General features: G+C 46.4%; 1 protein-coding gene across 1 annotated transcript in view; it reads right to left on the bottom strand.

Moving 5' to 3' along the window:
• The window catches only part of LOC125943935 (uncharacterized PE-PGRS family protein PE_PGRS54-like), a 91,780-nt gene extending 71,079 nt beyond the window's left edge, over window positions 1-20,701 (bottom strand). The window contains exons 1-3 of the mRNA XM_049663519.1: window positions 20,520-20,701; window positions 9,530-9,600; window positions 7,259-7,360 (exon numbers count right to left, since the gene is read on the bottom strand). Of these exons, the coding sequence (XP_049519476.1) occupies window positions 7,259-7,360; window positions 9,530-9,600; window positions 20,520-20,607 (261 nt within the window). The 5' untranslated portion in view covers window positions 20,608-20,701. The remainder of the gene's footprint in view (window positions 1-7,258; window positions 7,361-9,529; window positions 9,601-20,519) is intronic.
• Between the last annotated feature and the right edge of the window lie 1,486 nt (window positions 20,702-22,187).

The raw sequence follows: 22,187 nt of genomic DNA, 5'->3' as shown, positions 1-22,187 counted from the left end.
CAACAGATGATAAAAAGCTGATGCGTGAAAGAGGAAACGAGCCTAAAGGAACTATAAAATGTCAGCCAAGAGATCAAGGCAAGCCAATCATGTAATCTTAGTAAATATCGCCCAACTGCACAGTAATAAGTCAGCAATCAGCCGGCAATGACGGCGCTTCGTTGTGGCAGATATTTGTCATTGGGAACTGCTACGTCGATGCCTGTATCGTTTACAGTCTTTCTTATTAGGCTACCACCACTTTTCCGTATCACGTATCTCATTCAGCCCTCTTCGTGGGCCGATCCCGAGTATCGGGCAGTCGAAAAATGTGGGCCAATCCACGAAGGTAGTGCGGTCTGAAAATGTGGGCCGGCCCCGTGCGCATATGCAGTAAAAACATAGGCCAATGATGACTATAGTACAGAAAAGAAACGTGAACAAACCACCGATGATGATTGTGAATGTAAGCGGGTGGCCCGAACGAACGAACGACCGACCGAGCGAACGGTGAATGAGACGAAGAGAAAGAGAGTGAGCTAGAGAGAACGAAGGAGCGAGCGAGAAAGACAGCCATAGAAAGAGAGAGAAAAGGGAAGAAGATGCGAGAGAGAACACGAGAGCCAAAGAACGAATGTTTTTCTTGCTGAGTTCCACTATCTACTATTGACTACTAACTGGAAAAACGGCCGATAGGGCCAAAGAACCCCTGTTTTCTTTAAACTTGAAACTGTCCAATGCTCCTCCTTCTCCCCTCACGCGCGTGGTGGCGCGCACAGTGCAATGCGCAATACCACCACCCTTTACTTCCCCCCAACTCATTAAGGAAGGCATTCAAGTTGAGCTTGACTCGCTTTTGAATATTTCTTTAAACATACAATAATTTACCATGTGTGCGTTATAAAAAGTATTACAGATCGCCAAAGCGTACTAAAAAATAAATAGTTCTGAAAATTTATGTTTTGTGCTCAGAAACTACCTATACATAGTGGGTCCGGCAGCGGTCTTCCAAGGAATGAATAATGTTCGGTACTAAAGTTGTCTCATTAAAATCCTTCACAGAAGTGGAAATCAGTCGCGTGAGACGCGCATATTTCTTAAAGCCATGGGACATTTTCAGGAACAAAGAGAAAAATAAGAGACCGGGCATGGCATGTTTTAATGGGGACGCTATGTGCCATCGCATTCATTTCCGGAACTGCATTACGTAGCACATTTTTCAACGTCTACGCATGATGCTCTCTCATTTCTTGAATATCTGACGAGACGTTTTACTGTGGCCCTCATTTCATTTCATTTTGTGCCAATATTTTATATTCCACAAGACAGGCTCCTCTAATTATTACAACACTAGACGACACGTTTTTGATCATACAGTGTCATTGTTCCGATTTATTTTATTTTTTTATGTTGGTCAAGATTGAGGTTATATTGCCGCAGAGATGTCTCCACGCGAAGTATCCTTCCAGGCGTCTCATCGCACCGCCGTTAGAAGAGCGCCATCAACACCTTGCACATGGCGAGACAGCGAGTGTCTCTCGTGCACGCGAACGCGGCCGCGCGTGTGCTCAATCTTCGGACGTGACTGACTATGGAACGGGACGCTGTTAACTCTGCTTGCCAATTGTGTGAGTGTGTTTTGTCTTAAGTTTCCGGGCACAAGTTCCCCCACAATAAACCAGTTTGTTTAGTGCGCTTCATTGAAGAGTGCTACATTTCTGGTGGAGGTGCGGGGTATGATTGGAAGTCCCCAGTGCGCAAGAGAGCGGAGCCCTGACCCTCGGCGATTGGAACCCGGAGAGCTGACTCCAGTACTCCAGCGCACAAGCCGCCGCCTTCGAGGAGACCCGCCAGAGTTCGGACCACTTCCTGTTGCTGCCGAATTGCAGTCAAAAGTTACCAGCGAACGCACAACCATGACCAGCTCGGTGGCATCGTCGCCGCTCATCGTGTACCCACCACGTACTCCTAAGTCCTTCCATGGCGATGGGTTCGAAGATGTGCAAGATTGGTTAGAACATTTCGAGTGAGTCGCAGATTTCAATGAATGGGACGAGGCACGGAAGCTTCGCAACGTGTACTTCGCGTTAGAAGAGTCAGCGAGGACATGGTACGTGAACCATGAAGCAGCGTTGTCTTCCTGGCAAGAATTTAGGCAACAGTTGCTTGCCACGTATGCCAGCACCGATCGGCGAGAGAAGGCAGAGAACACCCTTCAAACCAGAAACCAGCGCACTAACGAAAGTGTCGGCATGTTCATCGAGGACATGTCCCCCCTCTTCAAGCCTGCAGACCCAAACATGACCGAAGATAAGAAACTACGCCATCTGATGCGTGGCGTTAAGCAAGATCTGTTTGCAGGACTCGTTCGCAACCCACCACGCAGTGTTGCTGAGTTTCGCACCGAGGCGACGACCATAGAAAAGGCGCTGCAGCAGCGTGCCCATTACTACAATCGTGATGTCAGCAGTGCACCAGCCGACCTCCTGTCAGCAAGCCCAGGCAGCAACACCGAAGCGCTAATAGAACTGGTGCGTTCTATCGTAAAGGAAGAGCTTCGAAAGCTGCAGCCATCGCAAGCCACGCCGACAGTTTCAACTCTCGCCGCCGTCATTCGCGATGAAGTTCGGCATGCCATTCTGCAGCCAGGATTTGAGGCACCGCCCGTGCATCTCGAACAAGCGCCACCGGTACGTCGCCTGCCGACGTCCGCTGATGTGTTATGCCAGCCATCCGTGCATAATGATCTATTCGCAGCTTCCAGCAGCCGCCAGCCGACTCCGCGCCGTGAACCCCTTCTGGCAGAGCTGAGGCCGCGAAAAAGCGACGTGTGGCGTGCATCCGACCGGACACCACTCTGTTTCCACTGCGGAAAAGCTGGACACCTTTACAGAATGTGCCCATATCGCAGGGCAGGTCTTCGCGGCTTTACGCTGAATGCACCTTGCCCCCGTAATGGTGAAAGACCCGTGGAAATTCAGGACTACTTGTCCAGACAACAGAACTCGGCGGCTCGATACCAACGCCAGCCGCGATCACCAGCGTCTGCACGCTTCCGGTCACCTAGCCCACGGCCGTCCTCGAGTTCACCAGCACGTCGTTCACTGAGCCCACGACAGAAAAACTAAAGCGAGCGACGTGTGGAGGCGAGGCCGCTGACGTTGGGAAATGCCAAGATCATCCGTCGAGTTTGCCGAGCAGCAGCGACGAACAGAAACGGGTGAATAAGATGAGTCAACAGAGAATTTCTTCAGACTTGCGCATTATCATAGACGGTCGCGAACTGAATGCCTTAGTGGACACAGGTGCTGATTATTCCGTCGTAAGATATGCACTCGCAAAGGAACTGAAAAAAGTTTGATGCCGTGGAGTGGACCCCAGATACGCACAGCTGGGGGCACCTCATTACACCCCTGGGTAGATGCACAGCGAGAATTGGAATTCGAGGTTTTGCTTACGTCGCTGACTTTGTTGTATTACCCGAATGTTCGAACGATGTAATACTCGGGATGGACTTTCTTCTAGCAAACGGTGCCATAATCAGCCTGCAGAATTCATGTGTGTCCTTTTCTACGAAGCAGGCTATAGATATGCAAAAGTCAGAGGAGCCAGAGCACATTGCCTTGCGGATTACTGATGATGACGTAACCGTGCCACCACGATGCAGCATGCTGGTTCGCGTAAGAAGTGAAGCATTCGACGACTTGGAAGGTGTAGCGGATGCCAACATCGAGCTGCTGTTGAAGAAATGTATTTGTATAGCCCGGGGATTTGTTCAGCTACGCGATGGGTGTGCTGATGTACTGCTGACGAATTTCGGAAGTGAATTTCAGCATGTCGCAAAAAACACAGCCATCGCCATTCTACACAGCGTTTCTGCAGTCACAGATGTATGTAGCTTAGCGTCTACGCTGCCTGCTGCAAAAAACTACGAATGACGCCATAACGTCAGTTGCAATCAGCCCAAGATTGTCGCCAACCCAGAAAGAATTGATGGAAGATCTAATCAAGGACTTCGCAGAATGTTTCTCCACTTCGTCAAAGGTACGGCGCACACCGATTGTTAAACACCGCATAATAACAGACGAAGCAACCAGACCAGTGTACCAACACCCGTACGGAGTATCCCTGGTTGCACGAGAGTTCATAAAGAGTCAGGTGCAAGAGATGCTTGAGGACGATGTCATTCAGCCATCAAACAGTGCGTGGACGTCACCCGTAGTTCTTGTGAGAAAAAAGGACAATACACTGAGATTCTGTGTTGATTACCGGAAATTGATCAGCGTGACCAAGCGTGATGTATACCCACTGCCACGCATTGATGACACCTTGGATCGGCTACGACATGCCAAATTTTTCTCGTCATTAGATCTTAAGAGTGGTTATTGGCAAATTGAAGTGGAAGAAAGAGACTGCGAAAAAACTGCTTTCGTTACCTCAGACGGTCTGTACGAGTTCAAAGCACTTCCATTTGGCCTCTGCTGTGCGCCGGCGACATTCCAGCTCATGATGGACAGTGTCCTCTAGGGTCTCAAATGGCAATCGTGCTTAGTTTACCTAGACGACGTGGTGGTATATTCTGCAACATTCGACCAGCATGTGCAAAGGCTGCGTTTAGTGCTGCAAGCTATCCGCTCCGCAGGCCTGACCATTAAACCTGAAAAAGATCAGTTTGGATTCCAAGAACTTCGTTTTCTGGGTCACATAATCAGCGCACAAGGTGTTGGCCCGAATCCCGACAAGACTGTTGCCGTTGCGCGATTTCCGAAGCCGACAGACAAGAAGGAAATCCGGCGATTTTTGGGACTATGCAATTATTATAGGCGATTTGTAGAAAACTTCTCCAAAATTGCCGAACCTCTAACAAGACTTACTAAAGAAGACACACCTTTCATGTGACATGCAGAGCAAGAGGTTGCCTTCAATGAAATAAAGGAACAATTACAAGCCCCACCGATCCTCGCCCACTTCGACGAGACGGTGGACACAGAAGTCCATACCGACGCAAGCAATCTTGGTCTCGGCGCTGTTCTAGTTCAATGGCAAAACGGGGACGAGAAAGTCATAGCGTATGCTAGCCGCTCCCTCTCGAAAGCTGAAACAAACTACTCTGCGACGGAAAAGGAATGTTTGGCTGTCAAATGGGCTATCAGCAAGTTCCAACCATACCTCTACGGCAGGCCGTTCCGTGCAGTCAGCGATCACCATTCCCTTTGCTGGCTGGCAAGCCTAAAGGACCCATCTGGACGACTTGGGAGATGGAGTCTGAGGCTCCAAGAATACGACATTACGGTTGTATACAGGTCTGGGAGAAAACATCATGAGGCTGACTGCTTGTCCCGCTCACCAGTGGAGTCTGCTCCTTCTGACGAAGATTTCCCGTTTCTTACTGTGATAACAGCTTCGGAAATCGCTGAGCATCAACAGGCCGACACAGAACTCCTACCACTCATCAAGCACCTCGAAGTACACGACGTTCAAGTTCAGCAAATGTTTATTCTAGGTTTATCGTCACTTTGTCTCAGAGATAATTCGCTCTATAAGAGTAACTTTGAACACAATCAGGAAAAATTCTTACTCGTCGTGGCATCAGCCATGCGACCGTAAATTTTGGAAGCTTGCCATGACGATTCATCGTCGGGTCACTTAGGTGTCAGCCGAACGTTCGCCAGAATTCGACTCAGATACTTCTGGCCTAAGTTATTAGCGTCGGTGCCGCATTACGTGAAGACATGCCGGGAATGTCAAAGGCGCAAAACACCACCCGTCAAACCGGCCGGCATTCTCCAACCCATAGACCCACCGAAGACTCCATTTGAGCAAGTTGGAATGGATCTACTTGGACCGTTCCCAACGTCATCTACAGGGAAGAGATGGATCGTAGTAGCGACAGACTATTTAACACGATATGCTTAAACTGGCGGCCTTGAACGAGGAACGGCAGTTGAAGTTGCGAAGTTATTCGTTTATAACATAGTCCTGCGACATGGTGCACCAATGGTCGTGATTACGGATCGAGGAGCAGCCTTCACAGCTGAGTTGATGCAGTACTTGATGAAGATGACGCACACCAGTCACAGGAAAAGCATAGCATACCATTCCCAAACAAACGGCCTGATGGAACGTCTAAACTGAACCCTGGCCGACATGCTGTCCATGTATGTCGATCTCGAACAGAACATAAGACATGGGACGCAATTTTGCCCTACGCTACTTTCGCCTATAATACGGCTGTTCAAGAGAACTCAGGTCACTCCATTTCAACTGGTCTATGGCCGCATAGTCACAACCACACTGGATGCTATGTTACCAGTAGATGCTGACAACAACACCAACCCATACGATGTGGACGACTTCCTACAACGAGCTGAAGAAGCCCGTCAGTTGGCACGGTTCCGTATACGCCAGCAGTAACGTAGGGACGCCAGCTACTACAACCTGTGCCGCAGAGAAGTTCAGTACCGGCCAGGCGATAAAGTGTATTTATGGACACCAGTGCGTCGTCGCGGCCTATCCGAAAAACTCCTTCGCCGATACTTTGGTCCTTACGAAGTTATTCGCCGAGTAGGTTACCTGAATTACGAAGTCATTCCTCATGGACAAGCGCTATCAAAGCGCCACAACCTTGCAGAGGTCATACATTTAGTCCGCATGAAGCCGTACTTCGACAGACAATGAAAACGCTTCTGTATATGAAATTTCCTTCACGCGCATCGGGACGATGCGTTTTCGGAGGGGGAGTAATGCCGCAGAGATCTCTCCACGCGAAGTATCCTTCTAGGCGTCTCATCGCACCGCCGTTAGAAGAGCACCAGCAACACCTCGTGCATGGCGAGACAGCGCGTGTCTCTCGTGCACGCCAACGCGGCTGCGCGTGTGCTCAATATTCTGACGTGGCTGACTGTGGAACGGGACTCTGTTAACTCTGCTTGCCAATTGTGTGAGTGTGTTTAGTCTTAAGTTTCCGGGCACAAGAATGGCTCCATTGGAAGAAGATGCTGGAGAGTTCATCTTTTCAAGATCAGCTACGGGCTGTCCAGAGGGCCAACGATGTCGCTGAAGGGCTGGGCCTAACGGTGCCATCGTGGGAGCGGCCCGCTTCGACTTGAAATAGTCGAGCCTCAGGACTTTTGTAAATAAAAAGTTTTTACACACGCACATAAGTTCGCCCACAATAAACCAGTTTGTTTAGTGCGCTTCATTGAAGAGTGCCACAATATGCCGTTGTGTGCAGCAATATGCGCGAAAGGCCTTGCGAAAAAGTAAGTGTGGCGCATACCTTGCAAAGACTTCCGTCGGGCTCCCACTGCACAAGTATCTTTGGAGGTTCTTCGCGGGATAATAATAGACACGGAAATGTACACACGCCGATGGCTGAATTCTGAAAAGTGAGATAAAGTCAACAAAAAAACTCCTGAAGCTTCCCAGTGAAGCGATCGAAATGTTATATTTCACTAGCATGAAAAACGCATCGATGTGTCAACGTGTATTTTAGATGGGGTCGATCTGAGTGCAAATGTCAGGGGTTTTACGGGATAACGTCGGCTGTTATAGTGTGGCCATTGCTCTAAGCTGATTAGAAATTTTAAAAGCATTGTTAATCTTGTTTTAACTCAAAACTGTTTTATTTCACATTTTGCCATTCAAGAGTAATATTTAACCGCAGGGCACTCGAAAGATAGGACGAAGTGACACCCTACATATATGTACTGCAGAAAAGCATTAAACGGAGACGAAATGAGGCAGTGATAAAAAATTTATGCATGCGAATACAGTACAATTTACCTTCTTACTGCTAACGTATTCGCATATCTCCTTTGTTTTGTTGATTTACTTATTTACTACGCCTCAAAGAGGCCATGAGCCGTGGCATTACAGAAGATGCCTATGGCATCCGCAATGGGACGTGTACTTGCAATCTGTTCACTTGAGCAACATAGAAGCAATATGCCAAGAATACAATAAACAAATTACCAATACATCATATGTCCTGGTCTTTCAGCAGTATGCCTTGTGACTCCATTGCTGAGTTTCAGCTCACAGTTATTACTAGAGACCGGATTTTAGGCAAATGCCTTTTTTGTTCTTTGCGCTCCTATCGCCCCACTTTGATATATGAGCATGAATTAGAGGTTAAGAAGGGCATTTATAGTGTTTTTATAGTGCCTATAAATGCCTATTTTGGCGTTTGCTCCTAAATGCCTATAAATGCTTATTTTCAATATCGGCGCCTTTATGAACACTATTTAGTCTCAAGTTTCGCTTTCGGGTGCAGTTAGAACCGTTATTCATGTTACCGGGCAACATTGACTGTTCGGAACTCTATGGGGTTCAACCTAGTCCTTCAGTTCAACCAACTCCCGGAAAACAACTGCTAGCAGCATTGAAATGGGACGCGCGGGCGAGCATACGCCGCGGCTCTGACATTGCGCGAGCAGTTGACGAATGCGAAACCGCGGAGAGCCGTCTGGGGGAAAGGAGAATGAAGAGCAAAAGAAGAAAGAAAAATGTTATGTGCACGCGGCTTTTGTTTTGTTTGTAATTTACTTTTTAAATTGTTCACCGCCGTCGGGCGTTCCTTCTAGCGTACGAGATCAATCTCAGTGACAAGAGGCACAATTTTGAATCCAAAAATCTGGAGGTGGTGGTAGTTTGCTATTGTTTCCACAGTCTTCACAGTAATTCTTAGACTACGTTCCGCGTGCTCTCCAAACAGATATTTTCAAACATGGGCACTTCAAATGGGTGGAACTGTATTTGGCAGTGTTGGGACGTCTGGCCTGTACAATTTGGATAATGTCATTGTATATGAGGAAATTGCGAAGAGTTGTACCTAACAGTCCTCATGTAAGAACATGCTAATTTCTTAATAAATCGTAGTCTCTATTGCAATTGTTATTTGTAAATTGCAATTTGCAATTTGCAATTGCTATTTGTAATTTGCAATTTAATTGCGTCAGGCAGAGATAAAGTATAATTTTTTAAATCAGTATTCCCAGCTTTCAGTATTCTTTTTCATGCGTGTTTCACTATATGCGACGCTCGAGTACAGTGGCCATTGAACATGAATATGAGCAGTGTGCTTATTGAATGAAGCTAATTGATCGTCATTAGTCCAGCAGTTTTATGGGACAATTGCATGGCTATGTTCTACTCTTGGCGCCTTTGTGCCATCATAGACAAAAAAATTCTTGTTTTCCTATCGTAGATATAGGCCGCGTGCATCTTCTTTTGAAATTATTTGCGTTTATGTAAAAATTTATTGCGCCTATGTTTATGACGTTGGAGGCCTAAAACGTCGTTTTGCCTGCCTATTTTTGGCGCCTAAAACGCGCTTTTTTAATGCCTAAAGATCCGGCCTCTAGTCATTACCAATTTTGAAAAACGGGTCACAATCACGCATCCTTACAATGTATGCGTCAATGAAATCAAGGATCAACCTTGTTTAAAAAGTATTATTCCCACAAGAACCGCTATTTCTAATAAGACGTCACACTGTATGCCCACCTCGTACAGCAACGCGAATCCTTCCCTGAAGTCATATACTTACAATCGCAGGTGTAAAAAGTCGACGACAATACCGTTTCCTTCGGTAAACTGCTTCATTTTGACAGACTGTTCCTGAATGCAAAACAGAAAAAAAAGTACAGAAGGTGTTACACCTTTGCAAAACAAGAATGCGAAAGTGTGCTGCACATTATGTAATACATAGTTATACAATCGGCACCCGAGTTCGTTGTAAGGCGTATTGGTAATGCAATATGTTATACAATCGCCGATAGATTTCTTGTAAGAGATAACGAGGGGCAACGGAAAGTGTACGGGTGGCACTAAGGCGACCTGCGGAACGCGACGTATGAACATATAACATAGTACCTCAGGAAGATATGGCCTAGTGCCGCACTAGGCCACACCTTTAGTCAGCCAGGTGGCTGCGACGTGACGTGTGCAATCACGCACGCGCTAAGCACACCTTCAGTAAGCCAGAACCGTGGAGCAGCCATGTCTTCAGGGAAGCATGCTCGTCTCGCATACCGAAGGCCCAGGTTCCGATTCCTACCCATACCGAAATGTACCAAATTTTATTTTCAAAGCCGCTGATTTACTTTGTTTACGGTACCCTCCCTGAGAAATGTCGCGCCAATCCGGGAATTTTTCGTCTCGGCCCAGTTTCGCCCAGGGCACCGCCAACATAGACAGCTAAGGCTTTAAAAAAGTAAATTTATTTTGAGGTAAGGGCTGACGTATTATAAGACTGATCCTTACTGCAAACTGTTAATGAGGAATAATTTGCACACTCGAGATGCGCATTGGTCACCATTGGTTGCTTATAACAACGTGTAAACTGCGTGGTAATGAAATATGTAGGCTCATCTTTACTGTCAAGTATCAAAAACCTTCCACCACAATACTGATACGAAAGGTTCAAATCACTACTACCGATGGTCACACTGTGTGAAATTTTTTTCTTAGAATCTTTTTCCTGTGCAGCGGAAAAAGATTAGCACAGGTGGCCGATGGCCGCAGCAGGGAAATTTCGGTACACGGCTCTATTGTTACCGTGCACACTAGTATTGAAAGTGCCACATGATTCATGTTTCAAAAACGGTCTGACTGGCACTCTCGTTCTCAGGTGTGCTAGGGAACAACAGCGTCGTGTGCCGCAATTTATCTGATCGAGTGATCGGTCACTTGTGCTAATCGCTTTCTGCTGCATCTGTACGTTAGTTCCTTCGAAAAACGAACTAGAATTCTTTTTTTTGATACGTGATCATCGCGCCTAGGCACGCAACCTCCAATGCAAGTGATATTAGTGCGAGGAAAATAAATGTCAGTTATATTTAGGATTTGATAAAAACGGCGTCTCACACTCAAGAGAACATCATAAGCGACAAAGCTATTTGTAATTGCGAGTTTCAGAGCTTTAAAGGAAGCAATTCAGTCTGTGCCTTTCTTTCCTTCATCTTATCACTAAGAAGTGAGCACCAAAGATTTGTCATGTGCCTCATATCGTCAATATTACCATGTGCATAACAGCTGGTCATTCTTTGGCCGTTCTGAAGACGTTGAGGACTGGTTGGACCATTAGAACTAATCGGGCGACCACCAGAAGTACCGGTATGTTTACTTAGCTCTACATGGCTCAGTCTGCACCTGGTTAGAAAACCATGAAGCCAGCCTGGCAACCTAACCTGAATTTCGTAGCCAGCTGCGAAATAATTATGGAAGTTCGTACGCTAAGGAGCAAGCTGAACGCGCCCTCAATTCAATGAATCAGATACCAAAAAGAGCGTCGGCATTTTGGTTGAGGACATGTCGCGGCTATTAAGGCGATCTGACCCCGGCATGACAGAAAAAAAGAACCTACGCTGGTTGATGCGGGGAGGGAATACACAGTCGTTCGCAGATGTCATTCGCAGCCTACCAGGTACACTAGCCGAATTCCTCAGTGAAGCATGAACAATACAGCATATGCTACGGCAGCGGTCTTCGGAGTACGAGAGCCCAAGCGACTCTACATCTCTCATTGTCCACGGTAACCTCTGATTTAAGGACCCGTAGGAAACTAGTGCGTGTACATGAGCTGCAAAAAGTTCACGCAGTGTCTGCTCAACCACACTGACTGCTTTGACTGATGTGGTCGGCGAAGGGATCCGCAGTTGGTAAAACTGCTGGTCGTTCGACCAGCCGAGGCCCTTCTTCTGAAGTACGCCGATGCCTTACGCGCTCCAATGCCGGCAGTCAGCTATCCATTCCATTCATCCACGTAACAGACGGCACAGTACTTCTACGGAAGCCCAAGTTTAAACGTGCGGAAATTCAGTGTGTGGAACACTTCCGACAATCTGCCACTCTGCTATCATTATTGTAAAGCAGGGCACCTCTACCAAGAGTGAACATACCAGCAGATGAGTCTTGCTGGGTTTGGCCTACAGACACGTCGACCCCGTGATATTGAAGTGCACCGAGCTATTTCCAAATACTTGGAAAACCACCAGTCACCGGCTCTACAGATTCGCCAGCTTCGCTCTCTATCCTCTCGACACTCTACGTCACCTAGCCTAGACTCGGCGTTCGTTCACGGAGTTGGGGGCAGATCAACTATGTGACCTATAGCTCACAAAGTTCACACGAGGGAAGCTAAGAGCCGTGACATCCGGGGGTGCGCCGCCATTAACCAATATATAACCATCCTCCTCCGACACGCCAGCCGACCATCTACGTTTCCTTTTCATAGCCACATGCAGTCGACGCCAGATATGCTTCTGCTCATATTCCCACTCATGCCGACAATTACCCAGTCAACCGGTCACTGCCCTCGTGGACATTGGAGCCGCTTTTTTTGTAGTTGCCAAACTCATTAATGTCACGACGCCATGGCACGGACCAAGCATCCGGACAGCAGGTGGGCATCTTTTGACGCCAATTGGGAGATGCACCACCATGCTCCCAATTGCTGCATTGCGTGTTTCATTAAATTACGCGAGGATTGCCGGAAAGTCTTGCCTAGGATGGATTTTCTTTGCGAGCACCAAGCAGTTATGGATCTTTGGTTTTCTGACAAGCGTTTTCTGACAGCCCCACGCACGGAATGCAAGATGGTAATGGGCTCAGCACAGCGCTACGTGTTGTGAATTATGCTGAGACACTCCAACCACAAACCCGTATGTTCATAACGGCTGAGAGCGACTCCGATCGTAGCAATAGCAGCATCGCTGAAGGAATCCTGTCAGTGCTATTGACTCGGGAAGCCTACGTCACTTGTGCCATTATTCGACTGTACCGGAAATGTACCGCAACAAATGTACCGCAGGACCAGTGAGCTTTTAGTTATGAACTTCAGCGGTGTGTACCAACACCTGGTAAGGCGAACGGCTAACGCTTACTTGAGAAACATTTTGAAGGCACAAAGCTCTACGTTTTCGGAGCTTTCTGCAGCCGTCAAAAGCGAACACAGGGGTTGTCAGTACTGTCGACGTAAATCATAATCCTTTAGCCACACAGAAAGAGCCTATACACAGTGTTTTATGGATATTAACCGAAAGTTTAATGTCTGCATGTAAATTAAAGCAGACACCAACAGCAGACACCAATATAATAGACCTGACTGAACCGCCCTTCCGTCAGCACGCCTGCCGAGTATCACAAAAGGAGAAAGAGGCGATTCATTTTCATGTGAAGCAAACGCTCGACGACGACGTAATGCAATCCTCAACCAGCCCGTGGGCGGCCCCCAATCGTACATGTGAAAAAAAAGAGAGAATGGGAGTCTTCCATTTTGTGTGGATTACAGCAAACTGAACAAGATGACAAAAAAGGATATCTACTTTCTTCCCCACATAAACGTCACTAGACAGCCTTTGACATGCCCGATTCTTCTCCTCGATGAAATAACGAAGCTGATACTGGCAGTCAAAGCTCACGAATATGATTGCTAAATAGAGCGTTTGTAACTGCGGACGGGCTTTATGAATTTAACGTGCTGCTATTTGGACTATGCTCAGTTACTGCGACCTTTCAAATGATGACGGACACTGTTCTGCCAGGTCCTAAGCGAGAATTGTGTCTCTTCTACTTAGACGACATAGTTGTTCTTCTCAGACGTTTGAGAAACACTTGCACTGACTTGAATCAGTGGTTCCGGCAATTCCCTCTCCACGTCTCTCACTGAAAAGCTATGGAAATTCTGAGAATTTTCCACTTAAGTGTAAGCATTGTTTGACTCGACTGCCACTTTGTTATTTAGTCTTGCTTACTTCCCTTTCCTAGCTCATACTCGTCTACCTATGGCCTTTCCGGTGGCAAAGAGTGCTTAGGCTTTAGTCATCATCATCATCATCATTTATTTGCCCTTAAGGGCCCCTGATGGGGCATTACATAAGAGGGGGGGGGGGGCGTAACAAAAAATAAAAACGACAACAAAAAAGACATTAATACAAGTTGCAAAAAACAGGTTAAACACAGTCAACACATGAAAATTACAAAGCCAAAAAAGGGCTTACTAGTGGGGCTGTGGACAACACTGCTGTAATAATAACTGTTTAAATTTTACAGAATTAGTTTCATTGACGATACCATCAGGAAGTACATTCCAATCCGATATGGCAGTCGGCAGATTTGGCCCACTCACAAATTTCAAGTAGAGAATTGTCAGATTATCTCGCCGAATCTGACCCCTTGAATGCAATTGTACCAATTGAGCCCGAACACCGGGCACTAGCGTACCTCGATGGAGCAGAGCGGTCGCAATAGAACACCAACCAGCTGCGGCAGTAGCGCGTGAGGCGTTGCATGAGCGGAGAATCTATCGCCACGATGGCATGTCACCCTCGCTTTGCTCTCGCAAGCCTCTGTTATGCGCGCCTTCCTTGTCCACGCAAGCTCTCGTCTGCGTTCTAACTGCGCCTCGATAAAGCTCAATGAAAACTCGCCAAGCATCTCAGCAGCATTTATTTGGACATTGTCCCACCCTAAACTCGCAAGTAGGCCCACACCCAAATTTCAAGATTGACCACCCCAAAATTTAAGATGGTTCAACCCTAAATTACAATTTGGCACACCCCAGATTTCAACTTGGCCCATCTCCTCATTTGGGTAAACCCACTCCCCAATTTGAACTTGGCCTTCCCCCAAATTTACCTTGGCCTGCCCCCAGATTTCAAGTTTGCCCATCTCCAAAACTTCAAGTTGATCCACCCCCAATTTTCAGTTGGCCCACCTTAAAATTGATGTTCGCACACCCTAAAATATCATGTTGGCCCACTCCCTAATTTGAGTTGGCCAACCTCTACATTTGAACCTCGCCCACCCCCAAATTTCAAGTTAGCCAAGTCCAAATTTATATTTAACTCAAATCTGGATTTTAAGTTGGTACACCCGCAAATTTTATGGTGCCCCCCCCCCGTCATTTAAGTATGTCCAACCCGCATTTCAAGTTGGCCCACCCACACATTTCAAGTTGGCCCATGTGCAAATTTAAAGTTGGCACACAGCCAGATTTAAGTTGGCCCATCCCATAGTTTTAAGTGTGTCAATACCAAAATTTCAGTTCGCCCATCTACAAATTTCAATTTGGTTCAACCACATATTTCAAGCGGACCCACCCCAAAATGTCAGCTGGCCTACTTCTACTATAAGGTTCCCCATGCATTTTTAAGGAGAGCTGTGTACCTCTATGGAATATGTGTACCTCTATGGAGATATAATGCTTGAAAAGCTTGCAGCCCTTTATACGCATTGCCTCACGACTTCAAGTGCACCAGATAGCTGGAAGAACGCCAACATGGTACTTATCCATAAGAAGGGAGACGTTAAAGAATGAAGAATTATATGCCCAATAGCTTGCTTTCAGTATTATATAAAATATCAATCAAGATAATTTCTACTAGAATAAGGGCAGCACTTGACTTCATTCAACCAAGAGAACAAGCTGGCTTCAGGAAGGAATATTCTAGGATGGATCATATCCATGTCATCAATAAGGCAATCGAGAAATAGGCGGAGTACAATCAACCTCACTATTCGGCTTTCATAGATTATGAAAAAGCATTTGATGCAGTGGAGATACCAGCAGTCATGGAGGCATTGCGTATTCAAGGAGTACAGCAGGCATATGTGAATACCTTGGCAAATATCTACAAAGATGCATAAGCTAACTTGGTTCTCCACAAGGAAAGTAGAAAGAGACGTATCAAGAAAGAGGTCAGGCAAGGACACACTATCCTCCAATGCTGTTCACTGCTAGCTTAGAAGTAGTGTTAAAGCTCTTACACTGGGAAAGCTTAGGAGTGACCCTCAACGGCGAATATGTCAGCAACCTTCAGTTTGCAGATGACATTGTCCTATTCATCAACAATGGGGACAAATTACAAGAAATGATTGAGAACCTTAGCCGACAAAGTGTAAGAGTGGGGTTGAAGATTAATCTGCAGAAGACAAGGATAATGTTCAATAGCCGATCAAGGGAACAAGAATTCAGGATCGCCAGTCAGCCTCTAGAATCTGTAAAGCAGTACATCTATCTAGCTCAATTACTCACAGGGGACACTGATCATGAGAAGAAAACTTACAGAAGAATAAAATTGGGTTGGAGTGCATATGCTAGGTATTACCAAATCCTGACAGGAGGGTTACCACTGTCGTTGAAAAGAAAAGTGTAGAATCATTGCATTCTACCGGTGCTAACATATGTTGCAGAAACTTGGAGGTTAACAAATAATCTCGAGAACAAGTTCAGGACCGTACAAAGAGCGATGAAACGAATATTTTTAGGCATAACGTCAACAGACAGGAATAGAGCGGTGTGGATCAGAGAGCAAACGGGGTTAGACAATATTCGGGCTGACATTAAGAAGAAAAAACGGAGCTGGGCGGGCCATGTAATGCGTAGGAGGGATAACCGGTAGACCATTAGAGTTACAGAATGAGTACCAAGAGAAGTGAAGCGCAGTTGAAGGCAGAAAACTCGGTGTGGTGAAGAAGTTGTGAAATTTGCAGGTGCAAGTTGGAATCAGCTAGCGCAAGACAGGGGTAATTAGAGATCGCAGGTAGAGGCCTTCATCCTGTAGTGGACATAAGTATAAGCTGATGATGATGCATATGTCTCGCTATGGGTATTCACTATTGACTTTTTTGCTTTAAATTGTTCCATATTACTTACAAAGCGACCAATCATGTCAATTTACCCTATCCTACCGACTTAATGTCTTAACTCTGCAAATTACGTATTTTTGTGCAGATACAAGGCACTACACATTTCGCGTTGTTAGTCATGGTGGCGTTCGGCCAGATCCAGGAGAGTATGACTGATGGTAAATTTCCACCACCAGCCAACAAACGTGATGTGCGCCGCTTTTTGCAGCTCTGCACATACCGAGAGGCTTTGCGCAGAGTTTTTCTAAGATCGCTGAACGGTTGACACGTTTGACAAATTACGATATCCCGTTTGTTTGGGCTCCAGAGCAGAGACAAACCTGCGAACTTCTGCAGCACCTCCAGACACCATCCTTACTGGGAAACTTTGATGACGATACCGACACTCCACTGCACACTCATTCTAGCCATTTACCGGCCTTGGTGCAGTCCTTGTGCATTGGACAGATGGCGTTGAGCGCGGTATTGCTTACGCTAGCCGCATTTTAAAGACTGCAAAAACAAACTACTCTACCACTGAAAATGAATGCTTAACTGTCTTCTGGGCAACAGCTAAGTTCCGGCCGTATTTTTACAGCCATCCCTTCGGAGCGGTTACCGACCATCACACCCTCTGTGGGGAAACCAATGTCTAAGACTCTTTATCATGTCTCGGCAGGTGGAGCCTTCGTCTTTGATGTGAATTCGACGCACCAATTGAATACAAGTTTAGCTGGAGGCACACTGAAGGCGCCTGCCTTTCGCACGCTTCACTTTCAACGGTGTCAATTGATACCGATGACGACCGTCGTTTCCTCTGCACTGTCAATGTATCTGACTAGGCTCAGCAGCACCGGGATGATTTAGAAATCAGACAACTTATTGACTATGGCCGCTGCTCACATACTCCACGGAGAAACGCGCATTCACCGTATTTGTTCTGGCTCCACAGCAGTGGTGTGTACAAAACTAACTTCTAGCCATCCGTGACTGGACTTGTGCTTGTCGTTTCATCCTGCTGAGTGCCGATATTCTGTCCGCTGCCATGATGAGCCCTCTTCAGACCACTTGGGATTCGCACGTATTTTGGCCCGAATTTGTGAACGTTACCACTGGCCTAAGCTCAGCCAGGAAGACAAGCATTGTGTGAAACTTCCGGCGACTGCCAGCGCCGAAATGCTCCACCTCAGTGCCCAGGTGGTTTCCTGAAAACGGTTACACCTCCAATACCACCATTTCAACAAATCAGCGTAAACTTGCTCAGGCCGTTCCCTAAGTATATTGCTGGCAAGCACTGGATCGCAGTTGCTACTGATTATCTAACGCGATATTGCGAAAGTAATGCCCTTCAGCGAGCCACTGCCAGTGAAATTTCCCACTTTTTCCTCCAGGACATCGTTCTCCGGCATGGTGCAACAGCAGCACTCAACCGACTATGGGGCAGCTTTTACAGCACACATGATGCAAAAAGTAATGACTCTTCGTGGAACCGCTGATCGCCCAGCCACCGCATATCATCCTCAGCCAAATGACCAAATGGCCTTACGGAAAGGTTGAAGACGACGATCGCTGACATGCTCTCCACGTGTTGGACACCGACAACAAGAACTGGGATGACGTTTTGCCTTACATTACATCCGCATACAACGCAGTTTTTCTAATAACTACACCATTCCCTACTCCACGGGCGTGAGGTCAGTCGCTCCACAGACGTGAGGTAACCACAATGCTGGACGCCATGCTCTTACCTGATCTGTACAACATTGTCATTGATGCTGATGAATTAACCCGGCTGGCCAGCGGCTTTCGCGAGCTCCCACGCGAACGAATTCAGGGCCGGTATATTGTAGTGATGCCTTTCCGGTAATAATGCCTTTTCGCACTTATCGCGCTTTGTCAGTGGTCAGAGCGGCGGTCCGCTCGCGTTTACGGGATCAGCTGGCCGTGTGCGGTGGAAGATAAGACTAGTATAGAATAAGTCATAAGGCATCGCTAGAAAATCGCGCCCCATAACTAGCAATGCATAAACTCCGAGAGGTATAACACTCACCATTGCCAGGTTACCTACCAACCTGGTAATCATGTTTGGGTACGGACACGCATTCGCCGACGCGGTCGGTGGTAAACGTTACTGCACCGCTACTTCAGTCCCTATAGAGCCCTGCCTCGCCTCAGTGATGTTTCTTTTACGAATGCTTTTGTCATTGTCCCCGCTACAGATCCCAGAGACTGCGGCTCGTGACGGCGTTGGCACGCCTCGATGACCGGCTGCTTTCTGGGCTACGATCTTAGAGTGCCGGCTGCGGCGGTCTTCACATCAGAAGGCAATGATGGCACTACTGAAGTTCTTTCGGACAAGCGACCGGCTTGCATGACTGTGACACTCCTGAGTTCCTTTGTGTATATGTGTGTGTACGTGTGTTTTATCTCCCTCTCTTTCTATGTGTGTGCATTTCTCTTTGTCTTTCTGTCTCCCCTTACCCCTTCGCCACTGCAGGGTAGCAAACTGGGTAACTACCTTCCGGTTAACCTCCCTGGCTTTATCACCCAGGCGTATACGGAGACATATGTAAGCATTGTAACAACAGAGGAGATCTTCAACACACAATGTGGGCATACCCCAAGAAACAATGTAATAACAATAACAGGTGAAAAGCACAACAACCAAATTTAATAATAAGATATGAGGAGCAGCGAGAGACCGTGCTGCTCAGCTCAGACCAGGATGTTCAAGCAAGAGTAGTCCAAATGGCGAAAGACGCCGCTGCGGCCCAGGGGCTGCCGGCCGCCGTCTAAAGGGCGGACGGGGGAGAACCCAGTCATTACCCCTTCCTCTAAACACCTTTTGGGCAAAATAAAGTTATCTCTCCCTCTCTCTCTCTGCCTGTCGCATCTCATTTATCTCTCTCTCAGTGATGTCAACTGAGAATTTCTCCTTGAAGACACAAATCGTAAATCCCGTCGTGTGTAGTAGAATGACATCATCCATTTTTTCCTGGACAAAACCCTATCACACATGCTGACGAGGCAAATTTCACTTCCACTCTCCTTCAGCCTGCTTGTGTGCCTCTTTCCTTTTCTACTTCATAAGTGTTATAGTGTGTGACCTTTGTATTTTTTAGGACGATGAGCAACACGAGAACAAGATGTGAGCAGCAGCCAACGTTTCGACAAGTGGACTTGTCTTCTTCAAGGCGACATATTGTGCTTTTGTCTCTTTTGCATCTGAACCATCGAGACGATGCTTTCTGGAAGGTCGGTACGCCACGTGCAGAACAGCTGGCCGTTCTGTGGTATTGCTGCTTTTGCGTAAGGTGAGGACATGAAGTGAAATGAGTAAAAACGACGACGACGACGCGCTGTCAGCGAATGTGTGGTATTCAAAGTATATGCTTCCTAGATTAAAGTTACTAGTTCTTCCATGTAATTACTTAATTACAATATTATATTGGAGAACAGGGGCAAAGCTCCTGCAACAATTCTTTATGAACAAGTTGTTTTTTGGATATTTCACACACTTAATCAGAAGTATAAATGATGTGCACACGTATGACACTGATAGTTTGCTTCGCTGAGATCCCTGGGGTTCTGATCTGGAAATTCTGGAGATTCATTCCATGTCGATACGCCTGACGAGCTCACCAGCTACAATTCTTTAATTGCTACATGTGTCGTAAAGTAATTCACTAAGAAGTTAATTAGGGAACTTTTGTTAATTCGTTTAATATGTGTTTCGATTTCTCGTGCTACTAATGTCGGTCTCATCGATAACCCCGCTCAATGATGATTATGCTAGCTGCCACAGGCGGTTTCTAAAAATTTCGTAAAACTTAATAATGAACACCCGGTATATTGCAATCTACGAACCCGTGAACTTACACTAGAGGAACAAAAATTGCTTTACTCACCTTGTATGAAGAACAGAACTGTTAAAAAACGCAGAATAGTAGCAATTTTCAACATGAGAAATGATAAAAAACGTGATGTAGTATACATTTGAATAATTGATCTAGTTGAGTATGAGAGGTTGGGCGAAGACCTGCTACTGGAAAGAATTGTTCCTGCCGTTGATTCTATTTCACAACGAGAGTGACCGCCAATGATAACTCTGTCAAGCTGCTTTGAAACTTTGCTACATTCCCTGTTTTCTGTCCATTGTTCCGCTCTGCGGAAGCTGTCATACCCACACAGGACAAATGCGCAAGCACTTGCGTCTGCTGACCGAATAGCTCTTGCGTGCCGCACACATGACGACATGAGACTTATTATGCCGTAAAACAAAACTTACCCACTTCTGTAAAAAAGTTTCTGTACAATAGAAAATACTTGCGCCAAAATTGCTTACGCTATACTGGCTGTGCTACCAGATTTGAAGAGATTCTCCTGTTGAACAGCATATTAGCTGTAAGTAAATTGTTACTGCAGGCCTGCTCCCTATCCTACATGCGAAAGCAGGGGCCCACACATACATGCGCAGCAAAAGGAAACAAAGATATACAGTTAGATAGGCACATTGCAACTCCATTCCGTGCAATTGCGACGTTTCACGGAATGTCGATGCGCAGCACAGAAGTTTAGCTTCAGCCTGCGGACGTTCAGCACCAAACCAACGTTTGACCTACAGTGTAACGTTCAACTTCTAAAGTGGGGTAATACTCAGGCTGCACTGGAGTGTCATGAACTCGAACACAATTTTTTTTTGTGGTGCGGCGCAACTCTACCAGCATGCACTTTTCTAAGAACGCTGAAAATTGTCGAAGAAATGACAGTTGAACAGTTTACACAACAGAATCACGTTATATTTTGGTCCATATGTATTCATTCATACATTATTGTGATAGGAGCTATCTGGACACTCCTGGCGAATTTCCGCCGTCGTCATTGGTGTCGGCGTCAGCGTCGGTGTCGCCTAGATTATCCGTATAAAGTCCAAGTGCGTCAACATAGCGGCCGCGAGCTTTATGTGGTAGGTGCGAGCGACAGGTTACGAGGGTAGCCGAGAAGGATTGGTAATCGGTCCTCTATGAGACAGCCTTTCTCACTGTGTTTGAGGGAACTTCGAAAAGAAATGTGTATCTCATTTCGCGAACATCGCTTAATACCTCGAGCCCCTGTAACCCCTTGTGAGTGGCCGGTGGCAGAACGCGATATATATTTTGTAGAAGTTACAAAGCATGCTGCTGAAATCCCAGTCATAACGCATTACCTTGAGCGTCAGTCGAAAAACTCCTGCTCTAAATTTTACGCCGACGCATGGAAGTAAAATTTGACTCTGTTTAACTCTGCTATTGGTCGCTCTTTCTCTCAATATGAAGTATTGCACCGCAAACAAGTATCTCCACTGCAAAAGCCTAGGTAGTATTAGCTTCGGTGAAGTATACCAACAAATTACAACTAGAAAACGCAATATTCGTAGAATCGTTAAGTGTTCTAAAAGCGCTATTGTCTTTACAAAACCACAGCGTTTCACATTTTATTGAGCTTTTTAACTCTTGTTCACTCTTTATATATCTCAAAGCTTCAGACAATTAGGCCACAGATTGATTTCCGGCCTTCCCCAAAGAAAATTCAACGAA

This window comes from Dermacentor silvarum, chromosome 3 (genome assembly GCF_013339745.2).
Source record: "Dermacentor silvarum isolate Dsil-2018 chromosome 3, BIME_Dsil_1.4, whole genome shotgun sequence".
Classification (NCBI taxonomy): domain Eukaryota; kingdom Metazoa; phylum Arthropoda; class Arachnida; order Ixodida; family Ixodidae; genus Dermacentor; species Dermacentor silvarum.
Note: the sequence above shows the minus strand (reverse complement) of the source record. Positions and strands in the feature narration are given on the sequence as shown.